At 33.4% G+C, this 13,933-nt stretch overlaps 1 protein-coding gene across 1 annotated transcript; it reads left to right on the top strand.

Moving 5' to 3' along the window:
• The first annotated feature begins 6,918 nt into the window (after positions 1-6,918).
• On the top strand, positions 6,919-10,679 carry LOC147392570 (SPX domain-containing protein 1-like). Its single transcript, XM_086456362.1, has 3 exons — positions 6,919-7,369; positions 7,736-7,862; positions 10,150-10,679. Exons 1-3 carry the CDS (start codon positions 7,073-7,075, stop codon positions 10,563-10,565), a joined length of 840 nt encoding a protein of 279 aa, XP_086312488.1. The 5' UTR covers positions 6,919-7,072; the 3' UTR covers positions 10,566-10,679.
• Positions 10,680-13,933: the final 3,254 nt, after the last annotated feature.

The raw sequence follows: 13,933 nt of genomic DNA, 5'->3' as shown, positions 1-13,933 counted from the left end.
AGACTGTTGGTTAAGTGGCATGTCATCATTTTAAAAATACAGGGGCTCTCAAACATTCATCAAAATATGGAGGGGGTACTCAAATTTTCACACAAATGATCTGCCGGCCGAGTCACAGATCAAATTGGGTGGACCGACCGGTTCAATTGAAATATGATTTTGTGATTGAGCATCTATTAATCAAAATTATAACTTAAAAGTTAATATTATTTAAAGAGAAATTTTTATTGCCCCCACCAACTTTTACTTGCAACATGCTAATCCTTTTGAAATTTGGGTGAATCTTAATTTTGTACGCTGAATATGATGAAATTTCGAGTTTGGTACATTGTTCATTTTAATCTTAAAAGCATGTTTTTCGAGTGAATTTACCACTTTTGTTATCAACGAAATCGCTAATAAAATACCAATGATTTTTTCATATCAACGATCTCGCTGATAATTTATCAACAAATAAATTGATTATAAAAGTGATGAATTCATCGCAAAAACATGTTTTGAAAATAAAAATGAACAGTGTATCATAAGTGTTACTAAACACACACTAAAGTAGAGGCAAAAATCGTATTGTTAAGTTCACACCTCTATTTTAGTTGTGACATGTGTCTTAGATATGTTTTTTGAATTTTAAGATCATATCTTCTTCTTTGATGTTGGATGTTTAGGTCGTGCTTCGATACAAAGTAGAAAGTAAATATAACCCTGAGGGGTTGGCTCAATGACCATTTCAGATCGATAAACGATTAATGCCCATAGGTTGTGAATTCGATACCCAGTATGAGCATTAATTCCTTAAGGTCACCCACGAGGGCACACCCTCACTTATCTAGAGCGTGTGATGTGCGGGCATTGTATGATCCACAGGATTAGTCTTTGGACAAGACCACAGTCTATATGGATTGGGCAAAGCCCAGATACAGGTCTGGTCCGTTGTATACATGTTTACCCTGTTATTAAAATAAATAAAAAAACTATGAGAAAACATAGCTTTGAGAAAGTAGTGCTATTCAACTTGATAATAATATTTCTCTAATTAGTAATGTAAATATGAATTATTGGTCAATTAGTCAGCTATATGTGAAAAGTAACCTTTTATTTGGACGTTTGAAATAATTAACTATAACTATTCATAGAACCAATACACTAGATTCGTGATATTCTACCATTAGCTTATGCGTTCTCTTTATCTTTGATTCCAAATTAAAAGTCAGTATTTCTAGTCTTATATGCTGAAGCTGAATATTGTCCTACGGCCTCCACATCTGTAAATTTCATATGGATCACATGTTAACTTTGAAACTTTTGTGTCCAATTTTCTCAACCACTGATCATTATGCAATAACTTTACATGTGACTGATAAATCAAAACTAATTGAACTCGATTAACTATGCCACTTTGGGGGAAAAATAAAAAGTTGCTTTGATCAACTTCTGAGTTAAGCCGTTTGTTCATTACGTGAAAATTGAAAATTTAGACAAGAAAATTTAATGGGCCAAGGCCCACAAATGTTAGAAATCAAATATTTATGGTTCAGGGCCGTTGAAATTTTTATGTTCCTCCGATATGACGGCTTAGAGCCATTGAATTTTTTTCTCCATCCTCCATTGTGATAATTTTGGCCCATTGAAAAAAGAAAAGATAAAAACAATGAAAGATTCGATGCCTTGATCCATCGAATGTGGAATTTGTTATGGTTTACTCTAATAATCAACTCATATATATTCTTATAAAACATGTACCATGAGATTATTTACATTTAAAATCAATAAGTTGGATGCTCATGTCATTCCACAATCTATCTAGAGGGAGGGACTTCGATTTCTCTATTCGGTTAACCCTCTACACCTGCCAAAATGTGTAGCATTGGTTAACTGAACACATTATATGAAATGAGTCATGAGTTGCAATCTAGCGTGGTGTCCCATCCTTATAACAACGTATGGTGTCCATGTGATATGTTTTAGTAGGATATTAAACACATTGAACTATGTGTAATGTAGAAAACAGCTTTGGTTAGGAGCCCGATGTGTTTTAAACTCCTACTAAAACATATCACATAGATACTGGTCTTCTTCTATAAGAACATGACACCTTACTAGATCCTGATTCATACGAGATTCCTTAAATCACTTCACCAAATGTATTCATAATTGTATATGATTGCTTGTAAGTCTACATATTGATATAGAGTGTTCTCTCTTAGTTTATCATAGGTTTCAATACTTGCTTCGTCTAGTATATTGTTGGTGTTAATATTGCTACTACTCATAATATATACTATTTCAATTAAACTTACTATCATGTAAGTTTAGAAATCCTTTTCTAGCTATAAATGACCACAACTAAGCCCAACCTTACTTCACTAAAAATGTGACATAATTCGAGATAGAAAAAGTTTGGGTATGAAATACTACTTCTTCTAAGACGTTATCATCCTTTAATACTATCACTAAGAATATTTGTATATTGGACAATAATATTATATTTTTGACTAATGATAATCTGACTTTCTGATGTAGGAGTAAGGGTTGTTTGCTGTTATTAAGGGTTATTTGCTACTGTTTTGTTAGTTGTTATTTTGAGCACTTTCAAGTTGTTACTGATTTGTTAGTTGTTATTCTATTTTGGATATTTTTGTTTGTTGCAGAACAGATTTGGGAGGATTGTAATTGTTATAAATATAACTGGAAAGAATTAGAATGTATGGAAGATTATTCCCCATTTCCTTTTGTGAGTTTTGTGTGTCATTTTCTCTGTTTTAAGGGTTGGATTCGAAGTGATCTTCCCTTTCTGGTTGTTATTTTTTCAGAAATTACAGATCATCTTCATCAATTCCAGCCATCCTGAACCAAGGCAAACCTTGCTATGATACCAATTGATGAAATGACCTGTAATTTCTGGAAAAATAACAACCAGAAGGGGAAGATCACTTTGAATCCAACCCTTAAAATAGAGAAAATGACACACAAAACTCACAAAAGGAAATGGGGAATAATCTTTCATACATTCTGATTCTTTCCAACTATATTTATAACTATTACAATCCTCCCAAATCTGTTATGCAACAAACAAAAATATCCAAAACATAATAACAACTAACAAATCAGTAACAACTTGAAAGTGCTCAAAATAACTACTAACAAATCAATATCAAACAACCCTTAATAATAACAAACAACCCTTACTCCTACATCACACTCTTTTTTGGCCTCCCCCCCCCCCCCCCCTCTTTTATACTCTCTGACCTAGCAATTACATAATTATAAATCTTTTCTTGTGTATCTCGAAGAAAAAAGATTAACGATTCTGTGATGGGGGAGTACATGGGCATCTAAAAAAAGAGCGTCAAATTATCATGACTTTATTTTTTTCTTGTGAATTAAAAAAGTTATGAATGTAAATCAAAGTCCATCAATAATTAATTATTAAAAGTCATATAATTGGAAGTAGTTGGGGTTTAGATATTAGGGTTTAAGAAGAGGAACCATTGCCATGGAGGTTTGTATCAAAATGGAACCATAATGGCATATTCCTATCCTTTCTTACTTTTTCTTCGAGATAAGAAGTCATATTTTAATAGAAAAAGTAAATTTTAAATTATTTAATATCCATTGACAAATAATCATTAAAAAGAAAATAAAATATGATATCTTCTCTCTTGAAGTTCTAAAAGAAAAGAAAAATATATAGAGAATATACTTTGCTTAGAAGTTACTTTATATGATGGCTAGTAGTTCACATTTACATAATTACATTCGTCCTTTATTTATCTTGGTAGATAATCAATTTACGAAAATCTCCCTTACTAAACAATAATTTACGTAAAATAAATTGTCTTTTCGATAGAGCTCGCATGAAACTCTGTGAGATATTATGCACGATGCAATATATTGGTATCCACTAGAATTTTAATATTATGTGACAAAGATCTCGAAACATCATAGGTTAGGCTGTGAGCTTCGTTTCATGGCGTGACGCCACGGCTCACGCCATTGCACGATAAAAGGCTACTCAACTCAAGATTCTTAATTGTTTTTACAATGCTACACGCCGACAAATTACACACATGTAAAAAATAAAAAATAAAATGAAGAAAGCTAATTTTAAGCTAAATATTATTATTATTTCAAAGTATTAATTTAATTATCACAACTAAACTATTAGAAATAATGTTTTTTTTTTTAAATTTTTTTTGTCTTCCTAAGAAATTTTCTTTGAAAATGGATAAATTTCAAGATGGTAGGATAATGTTAGCACTTCACCTCCAACAATAAAAATAAATATTAAAAAAAATAGTAATTAAATTATTTTTCTGATAAGTTAATTAAAAATTGGAAACTAGTTCAATACAGTAGTCCATGTGGTTCTGAAGACAGAGTCTATAAGTAAGTCGAATCCCAAAATCAAGAATATCCTAGGAGCAGATACGAATCTTCTTAGAAGGGGTAAATGGGTAATCGATTTTTATATTAAAATATAATATATCACGTAGGATGATGATCTTCTAGTAAGGCACATTACATGCTCCGAAGTCCGAAACATAATTTATTTCCAAATTTAACCTTGCGTTGGATCTATTGACTAGTTTTCCCCGTCAAAGCAAAGCATATTCGATTCGCCTCAGAATCATACCATCCTTGGTAAATGGGCCAAGTAAGAGAGGCTTGGCTAAATTGCGCCACTTGTAATTGCACGGCGGCTGTCGGCGCCGCGTTGAACCTGGGCCCACTTAGCAACGGTGAAAACTAGCGACTACGACTAGTCTTACCAAGTTACCAAGGATTTCGCCATTACTAAGGGTACTTGGACTCATCTCGTGGCATCTAAATTGTAATTATCTTCCCATGTCTTAAATCCTCCAAATCTTAAATTGATCTGCATCGTTGGATATATGGAGATCGAACGGTTGAGACATTTTGTCTGGATGTTTGTCCCAAAGTTGTCACACGAACCCGACCCATGTTAAATTTGGCACTAACAGTTCAAAATAATAATAGTAAATCTGTACTGTATTCCATCGACATTCTTTAATTGGTAGGGAAAGGAGTTGGTGTGTAATTGATTATCAAGATTTTAGATTTATTAAACCAAAGACACGTGGCATAATCGAACGGTTGTATAGGTTTTTTTTACATCCGTTTTTTATATTGTAAAAAAGTAATATACTTGGGTTTTATATCCGAGGAGGTAAACTATCATAATTGCAACTTCAAAATATCGCCAATCAATTTCACTATTTAATGAATGAGTGCGCGTGCCGTCCAGCTCATCTATAAAATAAATTGTCCAGCGACCCACTCAAAATTTGCCACCTATAAGTTTGAAGTCTGTATGTGGAATAGCTGTAATATTAAAATCGAAAATCATAGAAAACTCTTCAGATCATATATTGATTTATGTGGGCCCACAAGTTTTGAGTCTGAATAATATACGTCGTTTTCCGTCTACAAGCCCACAACTACTCAATCTCAGTTAGATTATGTACTCTAGGGAGTTGAATTGCTAAATAATTCCAAGTTTCTATTTACATTCCACATGTCACATTTGTTGTTGTTATATATAAATGTTACTAATTTTTTGTTTAAAAAAAAACAAAAATCAAACCACGATTCCAAACTATGTGATTGAATAAATCCTATAGAGACTCGAGTATTCTTTTTTTTTTTTTTTTGAATTGCGATAATCTAACTTACCCACATGGCATACTCAATCGACACTCCTGATGCATGGTTTTAAAACTTGATTTCGCATCTTGTCTTGTTGATGAGAGATATCGAATCATCTTAGACTAGTTTTTTCAATATATTTGAAACATCCCGTTCAAAAATAAAAAAGATGAACATGGGGTTATAAATCTCGTTCAAAAAATTGACTTTTCCGTCTGTCACGTCCATGCTTGATACTAAGACGACTCGAACTATACGTCTCGGTCTTGAACGAGTTTTGAAACCATACCTTGATGTGACATACTCGAGAACTGTAGATTTGCACTTCTTGAGAGAATTATGCTTCCTCATAAAAAAGTGCAATTATGTATCCTGAGGAATGCAGATCTACAACTCTTGAATATGTCACATCACGAGTGTCGATTGAGTATGTCACATAGGTAAGTCAGATTATCACTCTTTTTTTTTTTCCTTCATATATAAATCTTTGTTTAATAATAAGAGAGAGATGCTATCGCCTCACCAAATTTTACTAATGCCACACCAATCCCTATGTAAATCACGACATCGTGAATTTTTAGAAAAATTCTATTGCCACACCAACTTTTACTTGCAACACACCAACACATTGAAATTAAATAGTTATTTACATGGGTGAATCTCCAAATTGTGCATTGAATATGCCGAAATTCCAATTTCGACACACTTTTCAATTTAATTATGCATGTGGTACATTGTTTACTTTTTACGCACCTACGAACTTGTAAATTCATCAATTTTAAACTTATGAGTTCGTAGATTCATAAAAGTGAACATTGTATTGTGTGCATTTTTTCATAAATAAAATAAATAATAAACCAAAATTGTAATTTGAACAAAAGTCATGTATGTTTTTGTAAATATCTCTCTTTACATATAGATTAGTGTGTTGTATGTAAAAGTTGGTGGGCAGCTTAGTTGGTGATTATTGACCACTAGATTTGAGATTTTCATAATGAGTTTTGGAGCCCACCCATAGATAAATCGGAAAGCCAGTGATGAACAAGTATAGAAATATAATGGTCTTAAATAACCAATCAAGATGAATTGGTTCCTATCCTGCTACCTAGAGTACAATATCAAACCCATTTCAGCTTTGATTGGGGCCATTTAACTGAGCTCGCGCTGCGTCCCATTAAAAAAGGAATAAATCCCGAGATATACTTCCTGGTAAAATGGATATTCTCACACTTTCCTTGGAATATTCTGCTCTAATCGTTATATTACTCTTCCGGTCTCACCTCTTCACAGCCTCTCTATCTGCTCCATTATTGGACTCAGATCTCGGTTAACTTTATGTTAGATTCCGTTATTTAATCTTCTTCTTTGTTCGATCGTTCGATTTCTGTGTCAAATACGTGGAGAGATGAAGTTTGGGAAAAGTTTGAGCAATCAGATCGAGCAAACATTGCCAGAATGGAGAGATAAGTTTCTTTCGTATAAAGAGTTGAAGAAGCTATTGAAGCTGATCGAGCCGAAGAGTGATGAGAGATCAAATAAAAGGCTCAGATTGGATCTGGGGAATTTTATTGATGTGGGAGAGAAAGAGATTAGCGCGATGTCGAGAGAAGAGATCGATTTTCTAAAACTGTTAGAATCAGAGCTTGAGAAATTCAATTGGTTTTTCGTCGAAAAAGAGGAGGAATATATTATCAGATTAAAGGTATTTTATTTCTCTCTCTCTCTCTCTCGTTTGGTTTTTCATCTCAGATACGTTTTTGTTAAAATGCGCCGGGAGCGTTTTGTCACACACAGTTTTAGTCTTTTCGAGCGAAATATCTGATCTGGCGTTTTAATCTTCATTTTCCCGCTAACGTGCGCCTTAGGAAAGTTGCCTGGTGTGTCTCTGCACACCAGACGAACAAAGAAGCAGCATCGGCGCATGTTATCAATAAGAGTTTTTTTCTTGCCAAAAGCCAAACCATTCGTTGTAATATTCTCTTTAGGAAAAGCGTGTTGGTTGGTACTGTATGCATAAGTGCGCATGTTAGCATGAACTAATGTTTTTTTTTCTTTTTGTCGAACGCAGGAGTTGCAGGACAGAGTAGCAAAGGCGAAGGAATCAAGCGAAGAGTTGATAAACATACGTAAAGAAATCGTGGATTTTCACGGAGAAATGGTCTTGTTAGAGAACTACAGCGCTGTTAATTACACAGGTATGTATATATATTAAATTTTATTATTTTGGCTGTCTTGGAGATTCACTCTCACTATTCTCGAGGAATATCCAACAATCTAGGATGACCCCAAAGGGATCAGTAGGTGAAACTAAGTCGGAATAGGGTGACCCGAAATTCACTCGTTTGACGTGGCATGCGCACAGACCATTACCTTTTCACCTGCCACGTTGTCTTACAAGGATATGCCACGTATATTCCTTAGACCTTGTACACGTGACAAGGATAGGAAAGTTGAGTTAGTGGTCGTAAATGATAAGAATGGTACGTTTAACAACCCACTTTTACTATACTCACCCAAAAGAGAGGTTTGTAGAAGAATTTGAGCCACTAGATTCGAATATTTGATTCTACTTCTCTGGTGTTGAAAGTCAAAAGTTAAACAAAATAAAGTAAAAGTAATAATGTAAGAATAATTATAATAGATGTTTTTGGTATCGAAAGAATATTCAAGTTGAAGGTCATATAAGAGTGAGAAGTTCAAAAGATAACTTGCATGGGTATAATGAAAGTAGATATGAATTTACTTCAGATTTGGCTTTGGACATAGTGAAATCAAAGAATAAAATATATATAATTAGAAAATGATTTATACAAAAAAGTATTTATTCTCTAAATTATTGGAGATGATTATAAATATTTCAAGACTAATGATTAATTGACACAGTAAATAGTACGTGGCTGACGTGGCAAGAGCAGGGAATTATAGATCTTTTTTTCATGTGTATCCCCAAGAAAAAGATGTATGATTTTGTCCCCTTTCCATGTCAGTTGCATACCATGTATTATTTACTATGTCGATGTATCACGTCTCATATTATAATAAAGGGTATTTACGGACTTCTGTGTGTGGGGTAATTTGAAAATTTAGAAAGTAGCACTGGGATATGATTTTTTTTTATTTTTAGTTTTTGTTTTAATCGTGTGGTGAGAATAATTCCACTATAATATGTACCGCCCCCCTTGAAAAGTCCTACATGCAGCTGGTTGAGGGTCAACTTGACCCTGAAGAGTGCCCCCAAGGAATTCATTGTTTCGTAGGAGTTTCGAACACTTGACCTACCCATACCCGTCCTGAGGAGCTTAATAGTGGGGATTCCCTCTCTTAGTAGGCCTTGATTATAAAAATTCTCTTTTAGGATGTGTATTTTTAGATTATTATTTCAAAATTTCATAATGGCTATAGTATTTTATGAAAACTGATTTAGATTCTAGAATCTTATTTTTGTTTTTCTAAATTCGATACTTCAGTTGTGACACAAAATGTCGGATACAGAAGTGGGATAATATCGAAGGTGCTAGCTAGCTAAGTTGGTAAAGTACTCAATAGGTGATGATACTACAGACTTGGATTTTTCCACGATATGGAGTACTTGAGCTCATTAAAAACATACTTACCTATATAAAAAAAAAACAGAAAAAGACAGTGAAATTTTTGGATTAGGGCGTAGAACACAAGAAACAGATTATAGAATCACGGGACATAGATCTTGCATCATTTTTTTATTCTATTTTAATTGATATTTTTATAATCTGAACCAAACAAAATATCTTATTTTAGAAATAGACTTTATATGCGGATCTACACGCTCTCTAAATCTAGTGAATAAGAAATAAAAACCCAAAAGAACTTGGATGGAGACAATGAAAAATAAGAACTCACTTCTAATAATGGAAAATTCTGAAGTAACATTAAAATTGACATCGATTCTCACATTATTGCTGACATGAATGTATATACGGAACCAGCTTTTCATTGAGATACGAGTGAAAAACATCTATGGTTATGCGTGCATCTCCACATCAACAATGTGAGAATCGAAGTCAATTTTAATGATACTCCAGCATGACTCTTTGTCATCGATTCTCACATTGCTGACATAGATGTATATACAGAACCATAGATGCCTTTCATTGAGATACGAGTGAAAAGCATCTATGGTTATGCGTGCACCTCCACATCAGCAATGTGAGAATCGATGTCAATTTTAATGTTACTCCAGCACGACTCTTTAATAATATGAAAGTTGAATGGAGGAATAGATTTGTTCAGCCACTCCAAATCTTTGACACAAGACTTTTTAGTTGTTGTTTTGTGGGTGGGCCCAAACTTGGCTATTGAAAAATTTTCAGTCTTCCCCAGCATGGAACCTCTACTTGGGCCTAATCCAAGTCATAGAAGCCCATCAATTGTAGATTTAAGAGAATTAATTTAAATTAGGACCCAAAAACTGATCCATTTCCTTAACATCCTTGCATTAATCAGGTTTGGTGAAGATCCTGAAAAAATATGACAAAAGAACTGGTGCTCTAATTCGCTTGCCCTTCATCCAAAGAGTCTTACAACAGCCTTTCTTTACCACGGACTTGCTTAACAAACTCGTTAAGGAGTGCGAGATAATGCTGGATAATCTCTTCCCTGTGAAGCAACAACCATCGGTCCCAAGCGATGTTAACGCATCAAAGAAAGATGGGTTGCTTGGCGGACCCAATGAACTTGCAGAGATCGTCGAGTATAGGAAGAGTTTGTACATGAACAGCACTGTATCCGCATTGCGGGCGTTGAAGGAGATACGGAGTGGAAGTTCGACCGTGAGCGTGTTTTCGTTGCCGCCATTGCAGAGTAGTGTGTTGGAGGAAACTTGGAATAAAATTCCTGTTTTAGAGCAAGTTGCTAAGTAGTTGTTGGTCTCTCAAGTAGAAAATACTACTGCTATACATTGAAGTTGCTTATACGTTGTTGTTATCGTACATGTATTAGGGCATATTATACGAATACAAATGAAAATTGTTAAACATTGACTTCCCTTTCCAGTGTTCTAAAAATCGTAGCATAAACCTATGTTGCCTGGTTCTATTGCTCGTCATTCTTGAACGAGCCTGATTGGTAGAAGTAGTTGGTAGAGGATATTTGAGTCATTTATGTTAATCTTATGGAAGAAGACTCAGGTCAAGGGGGCATCTCATCAATTTTAAAATATGATTTGTATTTTTCACCCTTACTTGTCCTTGGGCCCACCTTGTAACATATAACAATATGATCTATATTTTTCACCGTTGAATTTTAATTTTAAATTTAGTAGTTCCTTGAAAGTTCTATAGTCATCCATTTTCGAAACCTTCTGTGATGCCCAATATTTTTTTTTTTTGGGTCTTAATTTTTTCTTGAAATCTAGAGGGTTGTGGTGTTGGATTGGTAATGTGATAATCCATTTTAACAAAATGACTATTAGTAAGGTTTAAAATCTTACTAAGTTAGTAAGGAAAGTGTTTTTCCTACTTAAAAAGATAAAAGAAAATTTAGATAATCATTTTAAAACATCAATTTATATATCTTATGATCTTAAACTTCAAATCCGATTGGATAATGGTATGTTTTTGTGGAATTGAATGTTTGGGAGTTTAAGAAAAAACATAACAGAAATGAAAATGCCGAGATGGATGATTCAAAAATTAGGAATGGTACAATTAAAATTGAATTAAAAAAAAATGTGAGACCACTCCTAAATAGGTGATAAATTAAGGTAGAAATGATTGTGATGGTTCATCATTTATATCGAATATTGTTTGCCACCCTAAATAGAAAAAGAGTCGTGCTACACTATTTGCGTTGGGCACTGAATCCAACATTGAGTTGTCCTGATAGTGCCCAAATAATTATAGGTTTATTTCCTTGAGATACAAGTTAAAAAATCAATGGTTCTTTATGCACTGTTAGGTGTTGGACCTAGTGTCCAAGCAAGCAGTAAAGCATTTTCCTTAGAGAAAAATGTGCAACATCAAGATTTGAATTGGGATCCCAATTTTAATCAAATGAACTAAGGACCGATTGATCCCTTTCATAAAATAATTTTGCTTTTCTTGAGAGCTTAGCTAATTATTAGCGACTCTCCACCGTGGTTTTGAAACTTTGTATTGTTTTGCCCCTTATTGCTATCAAGTTGACTGTTCCAAGTTATCTTGTCTTCGACAAGTCGAACCTTTTGAATCATTTTAAAATTATTTATTGGCATATATATTTGAATAATTTTTTCTATAAGGTGGATTAGTCGATAGTCATAAAATCTTGTCTTTTTAATGGATAACAGCTATTTATATTACTGAGAATTTTACAACAAAAGCTAAAAAACCAGTTGATTTTGATTGAATTTTCTTTAATTTGATCATTATTTTCAAAATTTCGAACAAATCATTTCATATGTCGAGCAAGTCAACATGATAGATGATTCACAGTGACTTTCTCAAAGTGTAAATCAATGTAAATTTTGAAGTCACTCCAGTATTTTTCAAAAATAAAAATAAAAATGCACTCCTTATAATCCATTATACCTTCCATTATCCTTTATGGACCGAAGTCAATATTCTCCCAAAATAATCTTCATGAAGATGATTATCGGTCTTTATCACAAGTCTCTCAAAGATAATGCACCACCATCCTTTAATTAGTCAAAGCCCACGTTTATCTCGGATGCCAGAGAAGGTGCTTGTGAAAAAGAAGAAGAGGATTAAAGGAGACATTAAAGACTAGGGCAGCAACTCGGCCGGTTTGGTATTCAACTCCGCCAAACCCACACTTGACAGACACCAACGATCAACCCGACCTCAGGTATGAAATGCTCAACTTAGGCCCAATCCAAGTCGGATTATTTGGGTTGGTACTTTCCTCACTAAGTAATACTAAATGATTTACTAATGATAATGACTTCAATAAAGAGAAGTGGTATGTATATAAAAAATATTAAATTTGTAATTATTTCAAAGCTCACATTAAAAATAATAATAATGTTGATTACTTAAGAATTGAAATATGAATTATGAATGAGAAAGAAACAAAAATATTTAAAAGTATTTTTAAATTATAATCATATTAAGTTTGGGTTCAGACAAATTAGGCAATCTGATTTTATTCAGTAAATTTGTTTTTCTCAAGTTGGAGCCCAAATCCTAGCTAAGTGTGTCCAAATAAGTTTGGGTTTTGCTTGCCCAAATTGCAACCCTGCCCCATACAACACTAAGAGTTGAGTTATTTATAAAGATTTTTTATTGAACTTTTTCAATGTTTTTATTAAAAATACAACATATAATATTTCTCATGAAAAACATAGACATCTATATAATAAAATACAACAACAGGGCATACTTGTACGGGATAAACACCCCCTTAGCTATAATGGTGCATTTCCTCTTCATTTCCTTCAACTTTGTTGTTATTCTCCTTTCCCCTTTCCATAATACCTCTCTAACTTCACTATCTTTCCACTTTTACCCCTTTAATCAAAATGTGAACCATAATCCTTTGTCTCATTTTTCAATAATGCCCTTCTAAATTTATTTATTTTTCTTTTTCACCCCTAAACCCTAAAAGGATGCTTGTGCTTATGGCATGGGCGAACTCTAATTTATATAATAAAATACAATTGCAGATTCCAATTCAACTACATGGATGAGGATAAACGTCTCATCCAACTATAACGTAGTGGGGTCCATTTTATTGTATTTTTTCTTCACCCCCTTCAACTTTATTGTCTTTTCTCTTTTACCTTTTTCTTAAATAATATCTCTTTAACTTTACTATATTTCCTCTTTTGCCCCATTAACCCCAAGATGATGTCCTTACCTCTTTACCTCCTTGCTTATAATCTCTTTCAAAATTTATTAATTTTCCTCATTTACCCTCTTAATCCCAAAGATTGTTTAATAATACTCCTCCAACTTTTTTTTTTTAACCCCCAAAGAGAATGCAAGCAAACTCTATTTATTTTATAAAATTAAGAAAAATGAATAAACTCGAGACTCAATACAATATCATGTTGCTGTAAAATAGGAAAGTATCTATGTGACATGCTTTAGTCAGAGTTTAAAACACCTTGGGCTACTAACCAAGTTATGTGCACTTATTCTTCTACCAAAGCATGACACGTAGACACCATTCCTAACTATGGGAATAGGACACCGTATTGGATTGCAATTAAAATGAATATTATTTTATTGGGTTTTGTTAACATGTGCCCTAAAGACACACGACTAGGTACATTAAATACAGCTTAAAA

The sequence above is a fragment of the Akebia trifoliata genome, chromosome 10, assembly GCF_017979445.1.
Source record: "Akebia trifoliata isolate Shusen 1 chromosome 10, ASM1797944v1, whole genome shotgun sequence".
NCBI classification, from domain to species: domain Eukaryota; kingdom Viridiplantae; phylum Streptophyta; class Magnoliopsida; order Ranunculales; family Lardizabalaceae; genus Akebia; species Akebia trifoliata.
This window is presented reverse-complemented; position numbering and strand designations above follow the sequence as displayed.